Source organism: Hydra vulgaris, chromosome 05 (assembly GCF_038396675.1).
Source record: "Hydra vulgaris chromosome 05, alternate assembly HydraT2T_AEP".
In the NCBI taxonomy this organism is placed as follows: Eukaryota; Metazoa; Cnidaria; class Hydrozoa; order Anthoathecata; family Hydridae; genus Hydra; species Hydra vulgaris.
Window position 1 is genome coordinate 32,044,997 of NC_088924.1, and position 18,876 is coordinate 32,063,872.

Below are 18,876 nucleotides of genomic sequence, written 5' to 3' on the forward strand. Positions count from 1 at the left end.
AAAAATCAAAAATAAAACTTGCAATAAAATGTATTGTATATGTTATATTTGCGTAAAACAAAAAATTATTATTAACTAATGTTTACAATAATTAATTTTTTTTTAATTTATAAATTCAAAATTTACGTAGATATTTAATGTATATTTGTAAATTGAAAAAAATCGATCTTTCCCTTAAATGTCTTTGTTACTTACTCGGTGTTGTTTAGGCAATATTAAAATACTATAGCGTCTGAATGATATTTTGTTGACTACTACATATTTCCGTTAAATGATCAGGTCTGTGAATCATGAAAAGACGGAAAAAATAAAATGATAAACTTGGCGGTTTCATAAAATATAAATGTTTGAAGCGAAAAAACCCAGACCGTGGATTTTTTTTTTTTTTAATATTCTTAAAATCTTAATTCGCTTGTCCGAATTCGTATAAGATTTTAAATAAATACGATTTTTATGTAAAATGAACATCATAGATTAAAAACTTTTAACGTTTATTGGCGCTTTTTCTTGATTGCAAGTTCTTTTTTGCGAAAAAAACCAAAACATTAAGTTTCTGTTTGGACATTATTCGCCTATAAAATCATGCCAATTTCAAATAAATAAATTCGAATAATTTGTAAATCGCCTTTACTACACCGAGTATTTAAATAAAAGTAGCATTATATTTGACGGAAATTAGCGAGCCAACCAATGGACCTTTCCCATAAATCGGCAACTGCGCAATGCATTGTGGTAGTTGTATTCATTTAAATCAAAACAATCCGATTAAAGTATTAGGAATTAAATATTATTATAATGATTAGTTCTTTTAATGCTAATTTAGAAAATAAAATTGATGCTAGTTCTTTTCAGAACTCTTGCCAGGCATCTAAAGCTATGTTTCGGGAACTTAAGCATGATGAGCTTATTGCTGTTGACGAAGAAGAATCTATAAACAAGAGTATATCAACTTGGTCAAGAGACATTTCACTTTTACCAAATATATCTCACAATTTTATCAAGAAATATCTTGTTAATGATACTATACATATTGATAATTGTAAAAAAGGAGCCAATAAACACCAAACTCTTGGCTATCGTTTATTTAAAGAAAACTATGTCAAAAATGTATGTGTTAAAGCGAATGTAACAGCATCCATAAATTTGTTTATTGTTAAGTCTAATGTTGCTGCTTCTATGAAACGTAAACAATACGAAGTTTTTATACACTTGTGCCAATCTACTGGTGAAATACTTTATTCGAAATGCCATTGTAAAGCTGGTGCGGGGGGCTGTTGTAAGCATGTTGCTGCATCATTATATCAACTAGTTGATTATAAAGAGTTAGACATTAAAGTGGTCCCAGAAACAGAAACATGTACTGATATTTTACAGATATGGCATGTACCAGGTGAATCATCCAACTCTGAAGCAATTTTGTTTTCAAACTTAAATTTTGAAAAAGCTGACGCTTTTAAAGACAAAAATAGTACTCGAAAAAGACCTTTAGTTTCAGGAACACGTAGATACCATTCATTACCAAATTGTTACGAAACCTCAACTTTACAACTTCAAACTCTTTGTAAAGGTTTAGAAAATCTCTGCCAGGGGACATATATATCTTCAATAATTCGTGATAATAACTTTCAGGCATGTTCCTTTTTTAATTCATCTCTGTCAACATTTATAGACAATGATATTGCAGAACCTTTTAGTAAAAAAGATGACCGATTGATTATTATTACTCTATTTGACAATTTAAAAAAGGTGATTGATTTAAGTTGTTTGTCTACTGAACAAAAAGCATTTGTAGAATTACATTTAATTGTTGATATTGAGGAAGCTAAAAATATTGAAGTCAATACAGTTAAACAATCTGAAAGTACATTATGGTATCAAGAAAGATGCAAACGATTGACAGCTTCAAATTTTGGTACTGTAATAAATAGGTGGAAAAAAATTTACCCTACATCAATTTAAAAAAAATGTTTACAAACAAAAAATATCAAAGCAGGAGAAAACTGTATGTGGGGAAAGGTTAATGAAGATATAGCAATAAAACTATATGAAAACATAACGAAGTCAAGTGTTACTCGATGTGGTTTTTTTATAAACCCAAAATGCCCTTGGTTGGGTTGTAGCCCTGATGGAGTAGTTAGCGCTGAAAAAGTACTTGAAGTGAAATGTCCTTCTTCAAAAAAACATTTAACAATTAAAGAAGCGTGTCAAGATAAAAACTTTTATTTGAAATTTAACGATGGTGCTCCAAAATTAAAAATAAACCATCCTTATTACTATCAGTGTCAAGGCGTTATGGCACTAACAGAAACTAAAACAATTGATTTTATTGTATACACAGAAAAATCATTGCACATCGAAACAATAGAGTATGATGCGGAATTATGGAATACAATTATTTTTCCAGAGTTAACAGATTTTTATTTCAAATTTATGTCATCAGAAATATTTAAAGTAAAATAAACGTTTACAGAATATTTATAAAATGTTTCTTTTTTTGTCTGGTTACATTATTTGCTATCAGTTTTTATTAGAGGTGGCAGAAAAGTAACTAAATAACAAACTATGACCCATATTTTGTTCATGTCAGCAGCCATTGAAAGTGGAAATGTGTTTTGTAATATTCTGTAGTTTTTGATTCTTGCAATTGCACGTTCGACATGAATTCGCACAGATGCAATTCGTCTTGTTTCTAATTCTTTTTCCAATGTAAGTTGAAAATCGCCTTCAAGAAATGGTGGTATGTTGAGACTAATTCCTTTTGGTAAGTCATTTACGATATCGAAACCTCTATCAGCCATCAGGCTATCACCTTTTTCTAATAATTTTAGTATGCCACAGTGATTTGTTATCTGTTTATCACTTGATCTTCCAGCATATAAATCAGATACAAATGTAATGGCTCCACTCGGTGCAATACCAATCAAACCCTTTGCTGTGTGATGATGTTTATATTTTGAAAACATAGCTGATTGAGTGCGATAGCTAGTTGGCATCACAGTAAATATTTCTGTACAGTCTATAATTACACGAGTATTAGGGTATACATCTTTAAAGCAGCTAGGCATTGTTTCATGAACTAGTTTTTTTGTTGGCCATATTGGAATTGATCTAAATTTTATGTGCAAAAAATCATACCAAGTAATTAATATCCTACTGGTAGTGCTTGATGAAATATTAAACCGTATTGCTAAATCTTCTATAGGAAAGGCGCAACGTAGTCGAATTAGCACCATGAAAAATTCCTCTTCAACGTTTAATATACGTGATCTTCCTCTTGTTTTAGATGAAGAATTTTCACTTAAATCGTCAGCAACAGTAGACATTGAACCCCAATAATTTAGTGAATATATTTCTGGTTCTAAAAACTTCATGACTACTTTAAATAGTTCAAAATTTTCAAAACCTGTGTAAAATTTGAAATGTTCTTTGTTATGTTTAAACCTTTCAACTGTAAATTGTGATAGAAGTATTTTGTCATTGAGCTTACATATAGCTTCTTTTTGAGTGTTTTCTAACGCTTGTTTTTCTTTTATAATGTCCTCAATTTGATCTTTAAGAATTTTATTTTCTTGTTTTAATGTTTCTTCGTAGCTTAAAACAGGTGTCGATAGTTCTTCACTATAAGGTATTTGTATTGTTTTATGTATTAAACCAAGGCTATTTTTGGTTTTCCTTGGTACACGAGCAGTTAGCTTAACTGTTTTTGGAATAATTGTTGGAACATTATTCATATAAGTTTTTTTGTTCCCTTGAAAGTGTGCTGAACAAACTCTGTGTGAAGAAGAAGGACTAAAGTCTTTTCTGCTAATTTTGGCTAACCATAACTTTCTTAACACTTTTTCCTTGGGTATAACATAAAATGATAAGTTTTTATTACGCTTAGAATTATTAAAACAATTTGGTACACAACAAGTACATCCACCACTTGTTGAACTGAAGTCAACTTCACTGTGTTCAACTTCTCTCAGTGAGATCGAATTCTGTGAAAAGAGTGAAGTTAAACTTTGTGAAAAGAGTGGTTCACTGTTTTCGCAAAGTTCAACTTCTCCGTTAAAAGTGAGTTCACCTTCAGTAATTTCACTATCATCTTCACTGTTTTCATAAAGTTCAATTTCACTGTTTTCACAAAGTTCAATCTCACTGTTTTCACATAATTGAACATCACTGTTAAAATTTATTAGGCTTTTCGACATTTGTTTTGATTTAAATGAATACAACTACCACAATGCATTGCGTTTTTGCCGATTTATGGGAAAGGTCCATTTTTCAATAAAAGGTTATTAAAATTTCGGAAACTTTAATTTAAGTTTCATTTAAAAGCTATCGATTTAAATAAGTTTTTTACTATTTGAATTTATCTTATGATAAAAATTGTAATATAAAATATGATGAACAATAATACGATTACCTATGTAAGAAAGTTAAAAATTTTTTTTAACTATTTTAAAATTTTTAGTTTTAAAATACTAAGTATTTTAAATCTGAAATATGCGAAATCTTTACATATAATTAGGGTTGTCAAACGTCTGGATTTTACAAAAATTACAATTTTACGGATTTTACAAACCTGTAATAATTTTTCTTTTAAGCGTTTTCCTTCGTAAAAGCCGTAAAATTCTGGCATTCCTAAGTAAAATGTATAGTTTTTTCCATGCTTTATATAAGGTTACTTTCTATATATATATTGTATATATATATATATATATATATATTGATATATATATATATATATATATATATATATATATATATATATATATATATATATATATATATATATATATATATATAGATCTATAGTTTGTTGGCTTTGGGAAGAGTGGAAGGAAAAAAGTGATTCTTACGCCAACACATACGTCACTTTTAATTACTTTTGACTTTCGTCCAACATTTTCGTGTTGGACGAAAGTCAAAACCATTAATTTAATTACAAATTAATTGTTATATAAAAAAACCACAAAAACCCAAATTTAATTGACCGGAATGTTTTTAAAAACATTCTTAATGTTTTTAAAACATTCTGAATGTTTTTAACAATATAAACAATGTTTTTATTTTTATTTTTTTTAATAAAATGTTTTTATTTTTATTTTTTTTAATAAAATGTTTTTATTTTTATTTTTTTTAATAAAATGTTTTTATTTTTATTTTTTTTACTGTAAATCATGCGCGGAGTGTTGCTACATCGACTATCTTATAGCCTGACTCGCAAGGGAGTGCTGCTACATCGACTGACAAATAGCCTGACTCGCAAGGGAGTGCTGCTACATCGACTGACAAATAGCCTGACCCGCAAGGGAGTGCTGCTACATCGACTGAGGGTTTGGTTGGGGCAGGCAGTCTATAATTAAAAAAAAAAAAAAAATTCCGGTCTTTCTTTTTAATTTTTACTTTTTGACAAAAAAATATTTAAAAAACTTTCTGACAACATCTCAGGTTTATATATATATATATATATATATATATATATATATATATATATATATATATATATATATATATATATATATATATATATATATATATATATATATATATATATATATATATATATATATATATATATATATATGTTTGTGTGCCACAAAATTTGAAATCAATTTTTGAAAGCTTTTTTCTCAACCAATTTTGCTCAAATTTTGCACACTTAATCATTTTCGATGACAATACAAGGAAATGGAAAAATTTGACCAAAAAAAGTTAATTAAGTTAACAAAAATTTAATTTGTATTTCCCCATACATTTTATTTTTTTGATATGAATTGCGTATTACGTCATAAAAATCATTGATTTGCAAATTATTTGAGGTTTCCAAGACATTAAAGCGCAGCGATTCAAAACCTATTGTTTTAAGTTATTAAGTAATAAGTCTTAAGTTATTAAGTTAAAAACCTATTGTTTTAAGTTATTAAGTTAATAAGTCTTAAGTTATTAAGTTAAAAAAGAAAAATTTAGTAAAAACAGTAATTTTTAAATTTAAAAAAAAAAAAAAACAGTAATTTTTCCTTCTACAAAAGATAACAAAAAAAGAATTTCTAGGCCCAATAGAATTCTGCTTGCATAAAGCATGGATTTAAAAAAAGAATTTTTTTTTGATTTACTAGTTTTTAATCGACTGTCGTTAAAAAGTTGTTTTAGCAAGTTAAAAAGTTACAAGAGGATCTTGGAAATCGTCAAAAATGTTTTGTTAAAAATTAAATACTGTTTAGCATTTTTTTTATATTTATAATTTAAAAATGAAAATAAAAATAAAAGAAGACAATATATGTAACTAATCGTTTAAACCTTTTAAAACTGTATTTAAAAGCGATTTACGCAATTAAAATAGATCAAAGTTTCAATAAATAAATTTATTAATTCATTCATTAAAACTGCAAACAACTGTTTTTTGTTCTAGTTTTCTCTCAACAACATTAAACAAAGGAGAGAAGCAATTTAAAAATGAAAACTGACGAAAATTGCTCAAAATGAAACAAGTTGAATAATTATAATTAAACATTTATAAAATATAAAAATATTTCTGAAAAATAAAACAAAAAAATATTCCTATGAATACCCCAGCAAAAATAGAAAACTTTTATTGAAACTTAATTGTATCTAAAAAAATTGTATCTACTTTTTTAAATGTCAGAATGTAATGACCTTTTTTTTTTAGCCGCACCTAAATTCCCAATTTCGCTAAAACGCTGTATGAATTTTTTTTCTGGCTAACACCCTGAATACTGATATACTCAGCGCCGTGCTGTAACTTTTGGGGGCCCTGTGCAGAAACTAAAAAAAAAAATTTTTCTTTTAATTCGTAGTAATTTATGGTATTGGAGAAGTTTTTCTAATTTATTTAATAGGGGGCCCAGTGCGATTGCACTTGTTGCACTTGCGATAGTATGGCGCTGGATATACTTTCTAATTTTCTTAACTTATAGTCTTGATTTTTTGTTTCAAAATACAATTTTAGATTGCAACAACAATAGTTGGATGTTTAAAAAAATTACATACAACAACTTAAGTTGTTATTTGTAATTTTTTATTTCTTTACTATTTTATAGGTGACATGTAAAACTTAATTCTAACCTGCCAAGCAGTGAATTGTGGTGTTACTTGGCAGTGTTTAATGCCAAAAAATAAATAGTTAAGAATGATAATAGTTAAGTTACTATTTAAACAAAAAAATATAAAGATGGAAAACAAAAATGAGATTTATGTTAATTTTTTTCTACCTAAAAATATTGTTGTCAGACCAAAGATTTGCTTTTGAGACTTTTAACTTCTGAATTCTAACATACTCTTGTGTAGCTGAGTAGTGTATCCGAGAGTCTCGTTTAAACAACTTAATTTTTTTTTAATTCTTTGATCACAATTTGCTGTGCATTTTTGAGATCTCTGAGCTGGTTCAAAAGTTTAGGAAACTGGTCTCTGGACTAGAACCATTATGTCTTGTATACTTGTAGTTTTTCATGAAAAATTGGTGTTTTGCTTTTTGATTTTTAAATAACATGATTTAAACAAATTTTTAAAAACTATAAATAGTTTAGGATTATATAAATAAATTAAAATAAAAATACTTAAGATGAGTTTTTGTTTCTTTTTTTTAACTAAAAGCCAAGATAATACTAAGAATAAGCACTAGGGATGCGGAGTCTCAAAAGGTCTCCAGCTTTATAACTTTATTATACAAATATATATAAGTTTATATAGTATTATATATTATATACAAATATATATAAGTTTATATGGTATTATATATTTCAGGTCACATATTGAATTAAATTTTTATTATTTTATTATAAATTTAAAATAATAAAAATTTTTCATTTTATGGCATCATTTGCCATAAAATGAAAAAGATATCAATATACAAATATGACCAACAAGAGAAAATTTGCAAAAGATGCAATTGCCTGTATCAGAATTTGCAGAAAAATATTGCATCATTGATGATGAAGCTTATATCAATTTCAGGGGTATGCTGGCACTAAAAATAAAGGTTGAATGATTAGGGGAACGTAGAAAAATTAATGAATTATTTTTGAGCATGTAAAAAAATCAACAAATTTTACTGCACTATGGTTAAATATTAAAACAACATTTTGTGTTGAAAAATATTTTTATAATGTATAGTAACTGACCAAAAAATAACCAGACATTATAAGTACTTGAAATTATAATTAATATATACCAAGTTTTATTATAAATAAAATTTTGCCTGAATTTATTTGTTGATCATTTTTAAAATATAGTAAAAAAACATTTTATACAAGATATATGGCTTAAGGCCTATGCAGGATTCTTGCAAAATGTTATGCTTGTCTGGTTGTGCATTTCTGATAAAGGGGTGTCCAAACTGTACTTTGTACTTATTTTGACCTGACCTGACTTTATGTTAAAACAGTGATGTCATCTGTTGAAAAGAATTTCATAAATTATGTGGCTAAAGTTGATAACTGACCAAACATACCAGAATATCATCCAATTAAGGATTTATTTAAGTATGATATAAGAAATGATCTATGCAAAGAGCTGGCTTGCAAGAAATCTGAAAAAACCTTGTATTGGGAATTCCTGCCTTAAGAAAGTCAACAAAAACCTCATAAAAGACCAAGCCAAGAAAACTTGTCCTTGAGGTAGAAAAACGAGAAATAATAGACTAATAGAGGAAATTAATTATTAAAATTGATAAAGGAACATACGAACATAAAGAGAAATAGCAATTTATAAATTTCAAGAAATTTAACACCTGTTAATTACGGGTTGCTTATTGCTGGCTAAAACAAACAATAAAATCAACCACAGTAAATTAACACAATACAAATAATAATAAAATAAGTTTTAGATTAATAATCTTTTAATAATAGTAATAATAATTATAATTAAGAAATAATAATATTCAATAATATTTTTTTCAAGACAAGTTAGACAAATTTTTAAATAAGAGAAGTAGTTAATCTTCAGACAACAATGAAATCATTAGACAACAATGTAATCTTTAGAAAAAAATGGAATCTTAAGATAATTTTCATTAATAATGAAATGCTTAATAAAAAACTTTGACTTAAAAACCATTAAAAATATTTTTTTTAATAAATCAGTGAGTAAAATTTTAACAGAACAAAAGAACTATCAATTAACAGATATAGGTAGAGCGCTCGCTTCATAAGCGAGAGGTTCCAAGTTCAATCCCCACCACGTCCCTGGTAGTACCATGCTCAACTTGTTTCTCCGCGCAGCGGCCTTGTTCGTCAAGTTTTGTGTTTCGGAGTTATAGAGTTGAGAGAGGGTTATAACCACAATTAAGTAGCCTCCTCGTCTGTAGTGGCTTTCTGGGCCTTGGGGAGGTGAATTAACAAAAAAAAAAAAAAAAAAAAAAAAAAAAAAAAAAAAAAAAAGATAAAATTTTATATCATCTTAAACTATTTCTCATAGTAAATGATCATTAGATGAAGTTATAAAATGTTATATTATTTAAAACTGTTTATTTAAAGGGTTATTATATTTAGATAAAGAGGTTTCAAATATCTTCACATAACAAACGTGTGCAAAATATGAAATATCTTCACATAACAAACGTGTGCAAAAGTTGAAATATCTTCACACAACAAATGTGTGCGAAAGATGAAATGAAAGAATTTTATGATTATGATATAAATCAAATCAAAAGAGTTAACTTTAACACAATTTGATTGTGTTACTCTCTCATTTTCATATAAAAAAATTTTGTAATAGCATTTGCCATTATAAACTGACATAAAAAAAAATATGGGTACTGGTTAAAGCAAACCATTTTTAGCTTATGTGTATGTGTTAACGCCAAATTATTATCACACAGTTTTAAATGTTGACTTAAGGTTTTTAAAAAAAGATTAATACAATTACTATAAAAATTAGGATATTTTTTTGAATATATTATATTATTTAGGGATAGAAAAGTTAGATAATCCAAAACATTATAATTATAGTAAGATCTTTATAAAATAAAGAAAAATAGTTACGCACCAATAAAGTAAATAAAAAATTTGAGACAAAATTTATAATAACAAAAAACCAACTCGCTCCCAGATGATCTGAATTATTTACCTTCTCTACTTGACTTATGTCTTGTTTCTAATCCTAGCCAGTGCTCAGTTTCTCCACATTCACCCTAAAGTGCTTCTGATTAGGGTTTAATATCTCTAAAACTATTATCTCATTTTTCTTCATCATCAGAATCCCCCTATCATTGTACCTCCCTAACTACCTTAACGATGACTAGGACCCTTTCTGTGATTTTCTTCATGATGACCATTGCGTAGAAACTTTTCATTTTCCTGCTGAAAAATGCACTTCTTTCATAGCACACTCTCCATGGTTTTCCTCTCATTATGCTGTTGCGATTTCCATTCATAACCATAGCTTTTATATCTATCAGCAAAATATTTCTCCAGAAAACAGATGTCTGTTTACTATCGCTAGAAAAAACTAATCAAGTCTTATTTTCCAGTCTGCTGGAAAGCAGCATCTGTTATCCCTATTTTCAAAAACTCCGAAGAGCGATCTGACTCATCTAACTTATGATAGGAAGAAGACTACTGTCCCATTAGTCTTCCTATCATAAGCAAGGTTTTTGAGTTTTTAATTAACAAACACTTAATCTCTTATCTCTTATATTATCTAATCTAATAACTAATAATTTTTCTGATCATCAATATGGATTTCGCTCTTTTCATTCTATTGTTGATTTACTAATGGTAATAACTTATAGGTTTTACCATGCATCAGATAGATGTTGAGGCTATCATTCTTGACATTTCTAAAGCTTTTGATAAATTTGTCATGCTCGTCTTCTCCATAAGCTTTCTTCTTACATTGTATCAGGTAACATCTTTAAGATTATTGAATCCTTTATTACCTATCTTAGTATAAAAGTTGGCCTCAATGGACAACACTCTTCTTCACATCCTGTAACTTCAAGGGTTTCCTAAGGTTCTATCCATCTACCTTTCATCTTCTAGGATTAACTCTTACTTCCAATTTTTCTTGGAAACTATATATCAAATTGACTGCAAAATTAGCATCTGTTAAGGTTGCATCTCTTCTAGCCATCGTCTAGAAGAGCTAGCGTCTCTAGTGCCATTTACTAAATTTCATTCTTGTGTTACTTGTCATTTAATTAAGTCTCATCCTTTTACTGCGACCGTTCCTAAGTGCTCCAAAAATTCTTATTTGTCTAGTTTTTTTCGTCAATTATAAGTTCTTTGGAATTCGTTTTCTTCAACTTATTTTCCTGACTGATATAATTTGCAATCTTTTAAGTTGTCTTTCAATTGTTATCTTGCTCTATAAACTTCATCTTTTCTCTTCCAGTAATTTCCAACTCTAATAGTGGTTGCTTGCAGCCAGAAGAAAAATAATTAAAACTTTATAAGTTGTGTAGTTGTAATGACATCACAAGGAGTGTGACAAATAATCCTTGAGTTATAATATTGACAAACAAACTGTTTTGGCCAAAAATGAATCTTAATCTAAATGTATAATTAAGGTAATGTATAATGTAAGGACAGAATTTGGTGGTCTTTAAGAAGTTGGTGGTCTTTGAGAAGTTGGTCAGAGAAGCAAATAATTTTTAGTAAAGAATCAAAAGCAAATTTCTTGTTAAAGGACTTTAATCAGAAAAGTATAGTAATTGCTTTGTTGTACTATAGTTGCAAGGTGTTGGTGGGAGTGTTGGTTTTTAGGTAAACCATCAACCTGCAATCATTTAACTTCTATAATTCTTTATTCCCTTATTATGATATAAAATTTTTGACATATCCTCTTATTACGATAACGTCCCGATTAATTGTTTTCAATATTCTACTAATCACTAATATGTAATACAGCGAGAGTATTAACTAAACAGTTTTACCTTGCATTAGACTACAATAACAAGGAATTAGTTGCTCTCAACATGTTAAAAGTTTTGACAAAGTCTTTACCTATCCACTAAGCTCTCTTCATATAGTGATTTTTTGACATGGTATTGAGATATTTAATTCTTTTTAATTTTTATAGAATTGATATCTCAATATCATGCTCAACATTATTTTGCAAGCAGCAACTTTGTTTGTCAATGTGGGTGCATTTCAGAGTGACAGCAATAAGAGAGTTGAAAAAAAATTATTAAAAAAAATTGTAGCAACAATAAAATAAAAATAAAAATGAATCTGCTTTTTTAAAAAAGAAGTTAAACTTACCTGAGGTCTTTTGCAAACTTTAAAGGATCATCTTTTGAAGAATTATCAGAAAGTGTTTTTGAAATAAGTAAACTCCACCATGATAAGATTAACAGCACTAATGTAGATCTTTGCATTTTAATAAAAGATTCTAAATTACCAAATATATGTGTATATATATATACATATATATATATATATATATATATATATATATATATATATATATATATATATATATATATATATATATATATATATATAAATACATTACCATAAAACATAAAAACGAGGTGTGTGTGTGTGTGTGTGTGTGTGTGTGTGTGTGTGTGTGTGTGTGTGTGTGTGTGTGTGTGTGTGTGTGTGTGTGTGTGTGTGAAAAATAAGAAATCAAAAGCAAATTTGAATTTGAAGTGGTCAATTTGAATGCTCATTTTTAATTTTATCAAATTTTATCTAATTTATTATTTGATTAATTTTTATTTTTGTCTAGTTTACTATTTGGCTAATTTTTATTTTTTTCTTTGTTTAAAATTTTATCTTAGAAATAGTTCTTCATGACAGCACTTTGTAAATACAAAAATAAGTTAATGCTTAATAATTAAAGAACTTGTATTATTTTAATAATATTACTTTTAAATAAAATCAATGTTTTTTTTAAAAGTGCAAACAAGCAATTAATAATTTAAATTTATTTTAAAATATTTCATTTCATTGCGATGACTTGCAAATGGTTGGAAAAAGCTACTATAAAAATAATTGAAAGTAAAAAAAGTATTACTGCAGAGGGTTGCCAGATGTCTGGTTTTTTCGAAGGAAAACACAGTGAAAAATTCATTTTTACAGGTTTGGCACTTTATCCTCCTCCATAAAAGCTGGACGTCTGGCAACCGTATGTTGAGATAATGTTCTTAATTACACACAATAATTTCAAAAAATAATAAAATAAGAACTTCAATCTCTGAAGTTAAAGAAGAAAAACATTATATCTTTTGCTCATTAAAATCATTACAAAAACAGCTAATGCTGTTATTAATTAATGTTATTTATTATTAATAAATTTATATTAATAATGCTATTTATCTAATAATAATGTTATTAACTCTCATTTGTAGATACTATTTAAACGAAATATTTAATGCTGAGGAAATTGTTTTGTGGAACACAACTGTGAAGGATACTGTTGACGAGATTTTTACTTAACTACTTAAAACAAGACTTTAACTACATATACATTTAGTTTTAATAATCCTATTATAAAAAATAAAAGCGCAAACTCGATATTAGTAATTTTAAATTTATTTAAAAACCATTCTTTTACTTTTACAATTTGCAGCAAAACTTACAAGAAAATAAATAAAAAGATTTAAAGAAAAATAAAACAAATTGACTAAATGTAGTTGAAACAAAGAATGTTCTTAGTTAAATACAGAAATTATTATATATTATAATAATATTATTAAAATAATATATTAAATATTTTTATTAAAATAATAATAAAATAAACACTTCAATCATTTATGAAAAGATTTTCACCATCACTAAAATGAAAGAAATTTTAATAAGTGAAGCAAAAAACTTAATAGATATAGTTTACGTATAATATATTTGTCAACAAAGCGAATTAATCAGTTTAGAGGTTCACAAAAAATTACTGGTTTCTATTAACATAAAATAATTGTTGGATAGAAATTTTAATAATAATAAATTTAGTACATATTCAAATATATTTTAAGTAGTAGAATTAGTACTATAAAATTTTTAATAAATCATTAATTTTTATTTATTGAAATTAATTTAATGCAACGTTTTAAAAACAAAGAAATAAAACAGGTAGTATTGAAAAAAAAAAGGATTTAAAAACAATTTGATTTAAACTTTTCGCTTTAGCGACCCGCTAACAATTAGTCATAAACAATAATACGATAAAAAACTATACACTTTTTCGAAATTTGAATGATTTTATAAAATTTTAGTATATTCATTTTCCAAATAACTTCCTGATTATTTGTAAAACCTTGTTTTTTAAAACTCTGATTTTATCAACCGGTCAACCATGTCCAGAAAGAATTCATTTTGGAGGTCAAAACAGCAATTTTAGTCATTTTGGCGGTCATTGACCGATGACCATTGGCCAATGTTTCCCATGCTATGTGTATATATATAGTTATATATATATATATATATATATATATATATATATATATATATATATATATATATATATATATATATATATATAAATTAATTTAAAATAAAACCTACAAAATAGAGTGGTCAATATTTTTAGGAGAACAGAGTAATAATACATTTGTAGAAATCACATAACATTTTTTTTGTATTTTACAGTTTTATCAATAACTCTTCAAAAACATGTTTATAATGAAGAGTAAATAATAATTTCCTTAATTCAATATTATTATTCAATTCTTTAATTCTATATAAATTTAGTAACATAATTTGGTGTATTATACAAAGCAGTTAATATAAATGTAGATGTTGCATGGAAGAAAAGATAGAAGTTATAGATAACCCAACTATTGAGTTGGGTCATCACCGATGATTAGCGTATATCTAGGTTTGTTTTTTATGCACTTTAAATTTATAATCAGAGTTTCTACAAAACTGTAGTCAAAAAAATAAAACCAATCAATAAAACCATTAAGCATAATAATATAAAACTAAAAATGTTTACCACAGGAAGTCAACCCTCAGAATTAGCGTCGGCATTCGGCAATGCCGACCTGGAAGTGTTTGAGATCGGCAAAAAATTGCCGACCTCATTTCTATGTTTTATGGTCAGACCTTTGTATCAAATAATTTTTGCCGACCTGATGCCGACCTCTACAAGATTGAGGTCGGCAAATTATTGCCGACCTCATTTTTCTTAATTCCGAGGGTTGGGAAGTAATGCACTGTTAAGAGTGGTAGCCTTCCAACAAAGAAAAAGATTAAATGAAAATGAAAAGCAATTTCTTAAAGTTGTCTAGTAAAAAAATTATGAGTTTTTGAAAAAAAGTTAAAACTTTGTTATTAGTGTAGTTTGAAAGAGAAATTTGTGCTCTTTTAGAAAATATATACTTTTACACATTTTTTTAAACTGCATTTTTCTAAAATTTACTTTTTTCAAAGACACATAAGTTTTCCCCTTAGCAACTCCCTTAGCAACTCTCTTAGCAACAATGCTTTTTGGTTGTTTTGGGCTAGAAATTTTAACCAAAATTGAAAATAAATTTTTCCTTAAGGAAGAAGAATCTTTAGGGATTTATTTATAATTTAGGATTTATTGATAAAGAAAAATACCATGAATGACATACCATTAGGGAGGAGTTATTCTAAAGGATCAATTTGAAAACTTTTTTTCCATTTTCTTAATTTTCTCTGTTTGTAATTTTTCATACTTAAAAAACAAATACCTCAGCTTCTATTATTCTATTTTTTGCTGATTCAGCATTTAAAAACATTAAATAAAGTTTTTTTTTTTTGCAATATAAATATAATTTTTTTATGCTGAAAAATAAAATAAACTTTGCAACAAAATATATATATTTTTTACTAGACAACCACCTTAAACTAAGTTAACTGGCCATCTTTTGGACAGGGTAATAATTCTCCAGTGTTTTAAAATGTTACATGAAAAGTGTGGAAAAATTTATCTGATAAAACAATCAAAGTTTAACATCTTGGGGATAAATATTTGAGGATAAAGGATAAATAATTTGAAAATCATTGAAAGTTTAAAGATGATTTAAGTAAACCAAAGCAATCAGTAACTTTTGCCAATATTGGCAATGAATGGAAGCAAATTGTTACAAAAGGCATAATAAATTGTAAAAAGCCACCTGAGTAACTAGTTGTAGTTAATGCAACTATAACCAAGCTGCATGATAGAGAGAAGAAAAAAAGAAATTTAACTGTGTTCGGAATTTCAGAATCAACCCAAACAGATTTGACAACTAGGAGAAATGAAAATGAAAAAATGATGGAAATGTTTTTGATTTTATTAGAAGTTATTAGAAGACTTCTAATAACTGCCCCCGAACAAAAATTTAATAACGCCATAGCATAAGACAAAAACTAAAGGTTTTGTCTAACGCTTTGGCGTTAGGCAATAGTAAACAGACGCCTGTTTTCTGTAGAATTGCTTTGCTGGTAGATATGAGAGTAATGATTACGATTGAAAATTGCAGCAGCACAATGTGAGGTAAACCAAGGAGAAGAGTTAGGCTTGACTTGGAATTATTTTTTTTTTTTTTTTTTTGTTATTCACCTCCTCAAGGCCGAGAAGGTCACTACAGATGAGGAGGCTACTTAATAGTGGTTATAACCGTCTCTTAACTCTATAACTCTGAAACACGAACCTTGACGAACAAGGCCGCTGCGCGGAGAAACAAGTTGAGCTCGGTACTACCAGGGACGCGGTGGGGATCGAACTCGGAACCTCTCGCTTATGAAGCGAGCACTTTACCACTACACCACTACCGCATTTTGAGAGGGAATAAAAGATTCCATGCCAGCCTGAATCTAAGAAGTTATGTAAGAAGCATATTTATCAGCAGGAAGATAAAAGATTTCTGACCAAGTGCCATCACGAAGAAAATCACAAAAAGAGTCCCAGTCAGCTTTAAAGGAGTTAAGAGGTACAATGATAGGGGGATTTTGATAATGAAAAGGAATGAGATAATAGTTTTAGAGACATTAAATGTAGAGAAACTGAGCACTGACTAGGATCAGAAAAAAGACATAAGTCGAGTAGAAAAGATAAATAATTCAGGTTGTCTAGAAAATGAATTGGAAAGTTGACTATTTGACTTAGAGATTGAGAAAGACAAAAGTTGTGGGCCTTAACATTTGCAGAGTTACTGACACAAGTCACCAACAACAATGATATTGGCTGATGGATAAAGAGAGAGGGCTTGGTCAATTTGATCAGAAATAAAATAGAAAAGAGTCATTTTTAAATTTGTTAATTTGAATTGTGAATTTTGTAAATTTGAACTTGACTCAAAGCATAGATAGTACTAAGTTCACTATTTAATAGCCCAAGAAATAGCCTCATTACTATTAAAAAACCCTCAGTCGTAACAAAGGGCTCCAAATGCACACCAAAACTACAAACATGGACACCATCCATACGCAACTGTTAGTACTCTGATATTTTTCAGCTGTTGATGGAATCAGCCTCTCTGAGAGCTACCACAGAGTTTTGGAAACCTGACTACCAGCTGGCCTCAGAACCTTAAAACTGAGTTTTGAGCTGTACCCTCATTAGGAGATAGTAGAATGAGTTACCTAGTCATAAAAATAGAGACACAAACAAAACCCATGCATTAAGTCAAGAAGATTCGGCATTCAACATCCTAAACTGGAGACAATGTATTATAAATACATCTGCGCCAGCCTAATAGGTGAACAAGGGGTGCAAGGCTGGTCAACAGATAGAATCTGTTGACCAGCCTTGATGCATTTAACATCTGCCCAAGATGAGTATTTTTATCAAGACACCATCTCTAGCCTTTACTCAATCAAGATTTTTAACCACTGTTTACCTATTCATGTGTCTTACTTTTGCTTAGTACATGCTAATTTAACTATCCTAGTGTTCATTTTAACATACTAGTTAATATGTATAATTTGTATGTGTGTTGGAAAGAGTTTTATTTTTACAACTCCATCAAAGAAAATAACTATTGATTAAATAAAATTTGAATTTATTCGTGTGTAAGTGCTAAAAATTTATTTTGCATGTAAGATTAAATAATATTTGAATTAAACTGCATGTAAGTGATTGTGTACCTTGTTTGTTGTAGATAATTGGTAAAATGGCTATTTGCTTTCATTGCAAATGTAAAAATGAGAGAAACAAAATTTGTTGTATGTGAACATACTGTGAAAAAAAAAGCAACTACTATAAATGAACATATTCTGAAGCTGTATGCTGCTTATTTTGTTAAAAAATGTAGATGTGGCTACATGGATACAAAAATGAGCAGAGTATTGTTGCACTTGCTGTTATTCACAATAAGGCAATTGGTTAAATACTGGCTACCCTTTGCTATTTGGTATTCCTATAATTTGGTGAGAGCCACATCATAATTTCAATGATTGTTATTTTTGCTGTGTTCACCTTTCTTTAACTTCCATTAGAACTGGAAATATACCCAAATGTTAAATCCACTTCTTGTTCAATATTACACTCAGAATCAATTCCAGTAGCTGAGAAACCTAATTACTTGCTTGAAGAAATGCACATTGATGCTGAAGACACAGATGATGACCTATGTATTGTATATAAAGATAATGACTTCGTTCCATCAGCATCACATTTAAATGATGACATCAATTGTTTTTAAAACTTTAATTAAGTGATTTTATCCGAGAACTGAAGCTGACTAAAGACCATAGTGAACTGCTAGCATCAAGATAAAAAGAAATAAACTATTACAAAAAAGTGTTAAAATATCACTTTATCATAAATGTTCACAAAATGCCATTTCATATTTTCAAATAGAAAATTAACTCTGCTATAGCTGTGACATTGATGGGTTATTTTAAGTATCTTAACAGGAACACAATTCTACTGAATGGTGTCTTTTTGTTGATGCCTCAAAAATGTATTGTTACTTCTTAGTAATCAGTTACCATTCGTGCCTGTTGCATATTCAATGACAATAGAGTATAATAAGTACTA

At 28.0% G+C, this 18,876-nt stretch overlaps 1 protein-coding gene across 3 annotated transcripts in view; it reads right to left on the reverse strand.

The window, feature by feature from the left end:
• Positions 1 to 18,876, reverse strand: part of LOC136080787 (multiple coagulation factor deficiency protein 2 homolog) — a 119,715-nt gene that overhangs the window by 18,790 nt on the left and 82,049 nt on the right. For all 3 annotated transcript variants that reach the window (XM_065797920.1, XM_065797918.1, XM_065797919.1), the window contains exon 2: positions 12,207 to 12,336. In XM_065797920.1, coding sequence (XP_065653992.1) covers positions 12,207 to 12,322 — 116 coding nt within the window. In that variant the 5' untranslated portion in view covers positions 12,323 to 12,336. The remainder of the gene's footprint in view (positions 1 to 12,206; positions 12,337 to 18,876) is intronic.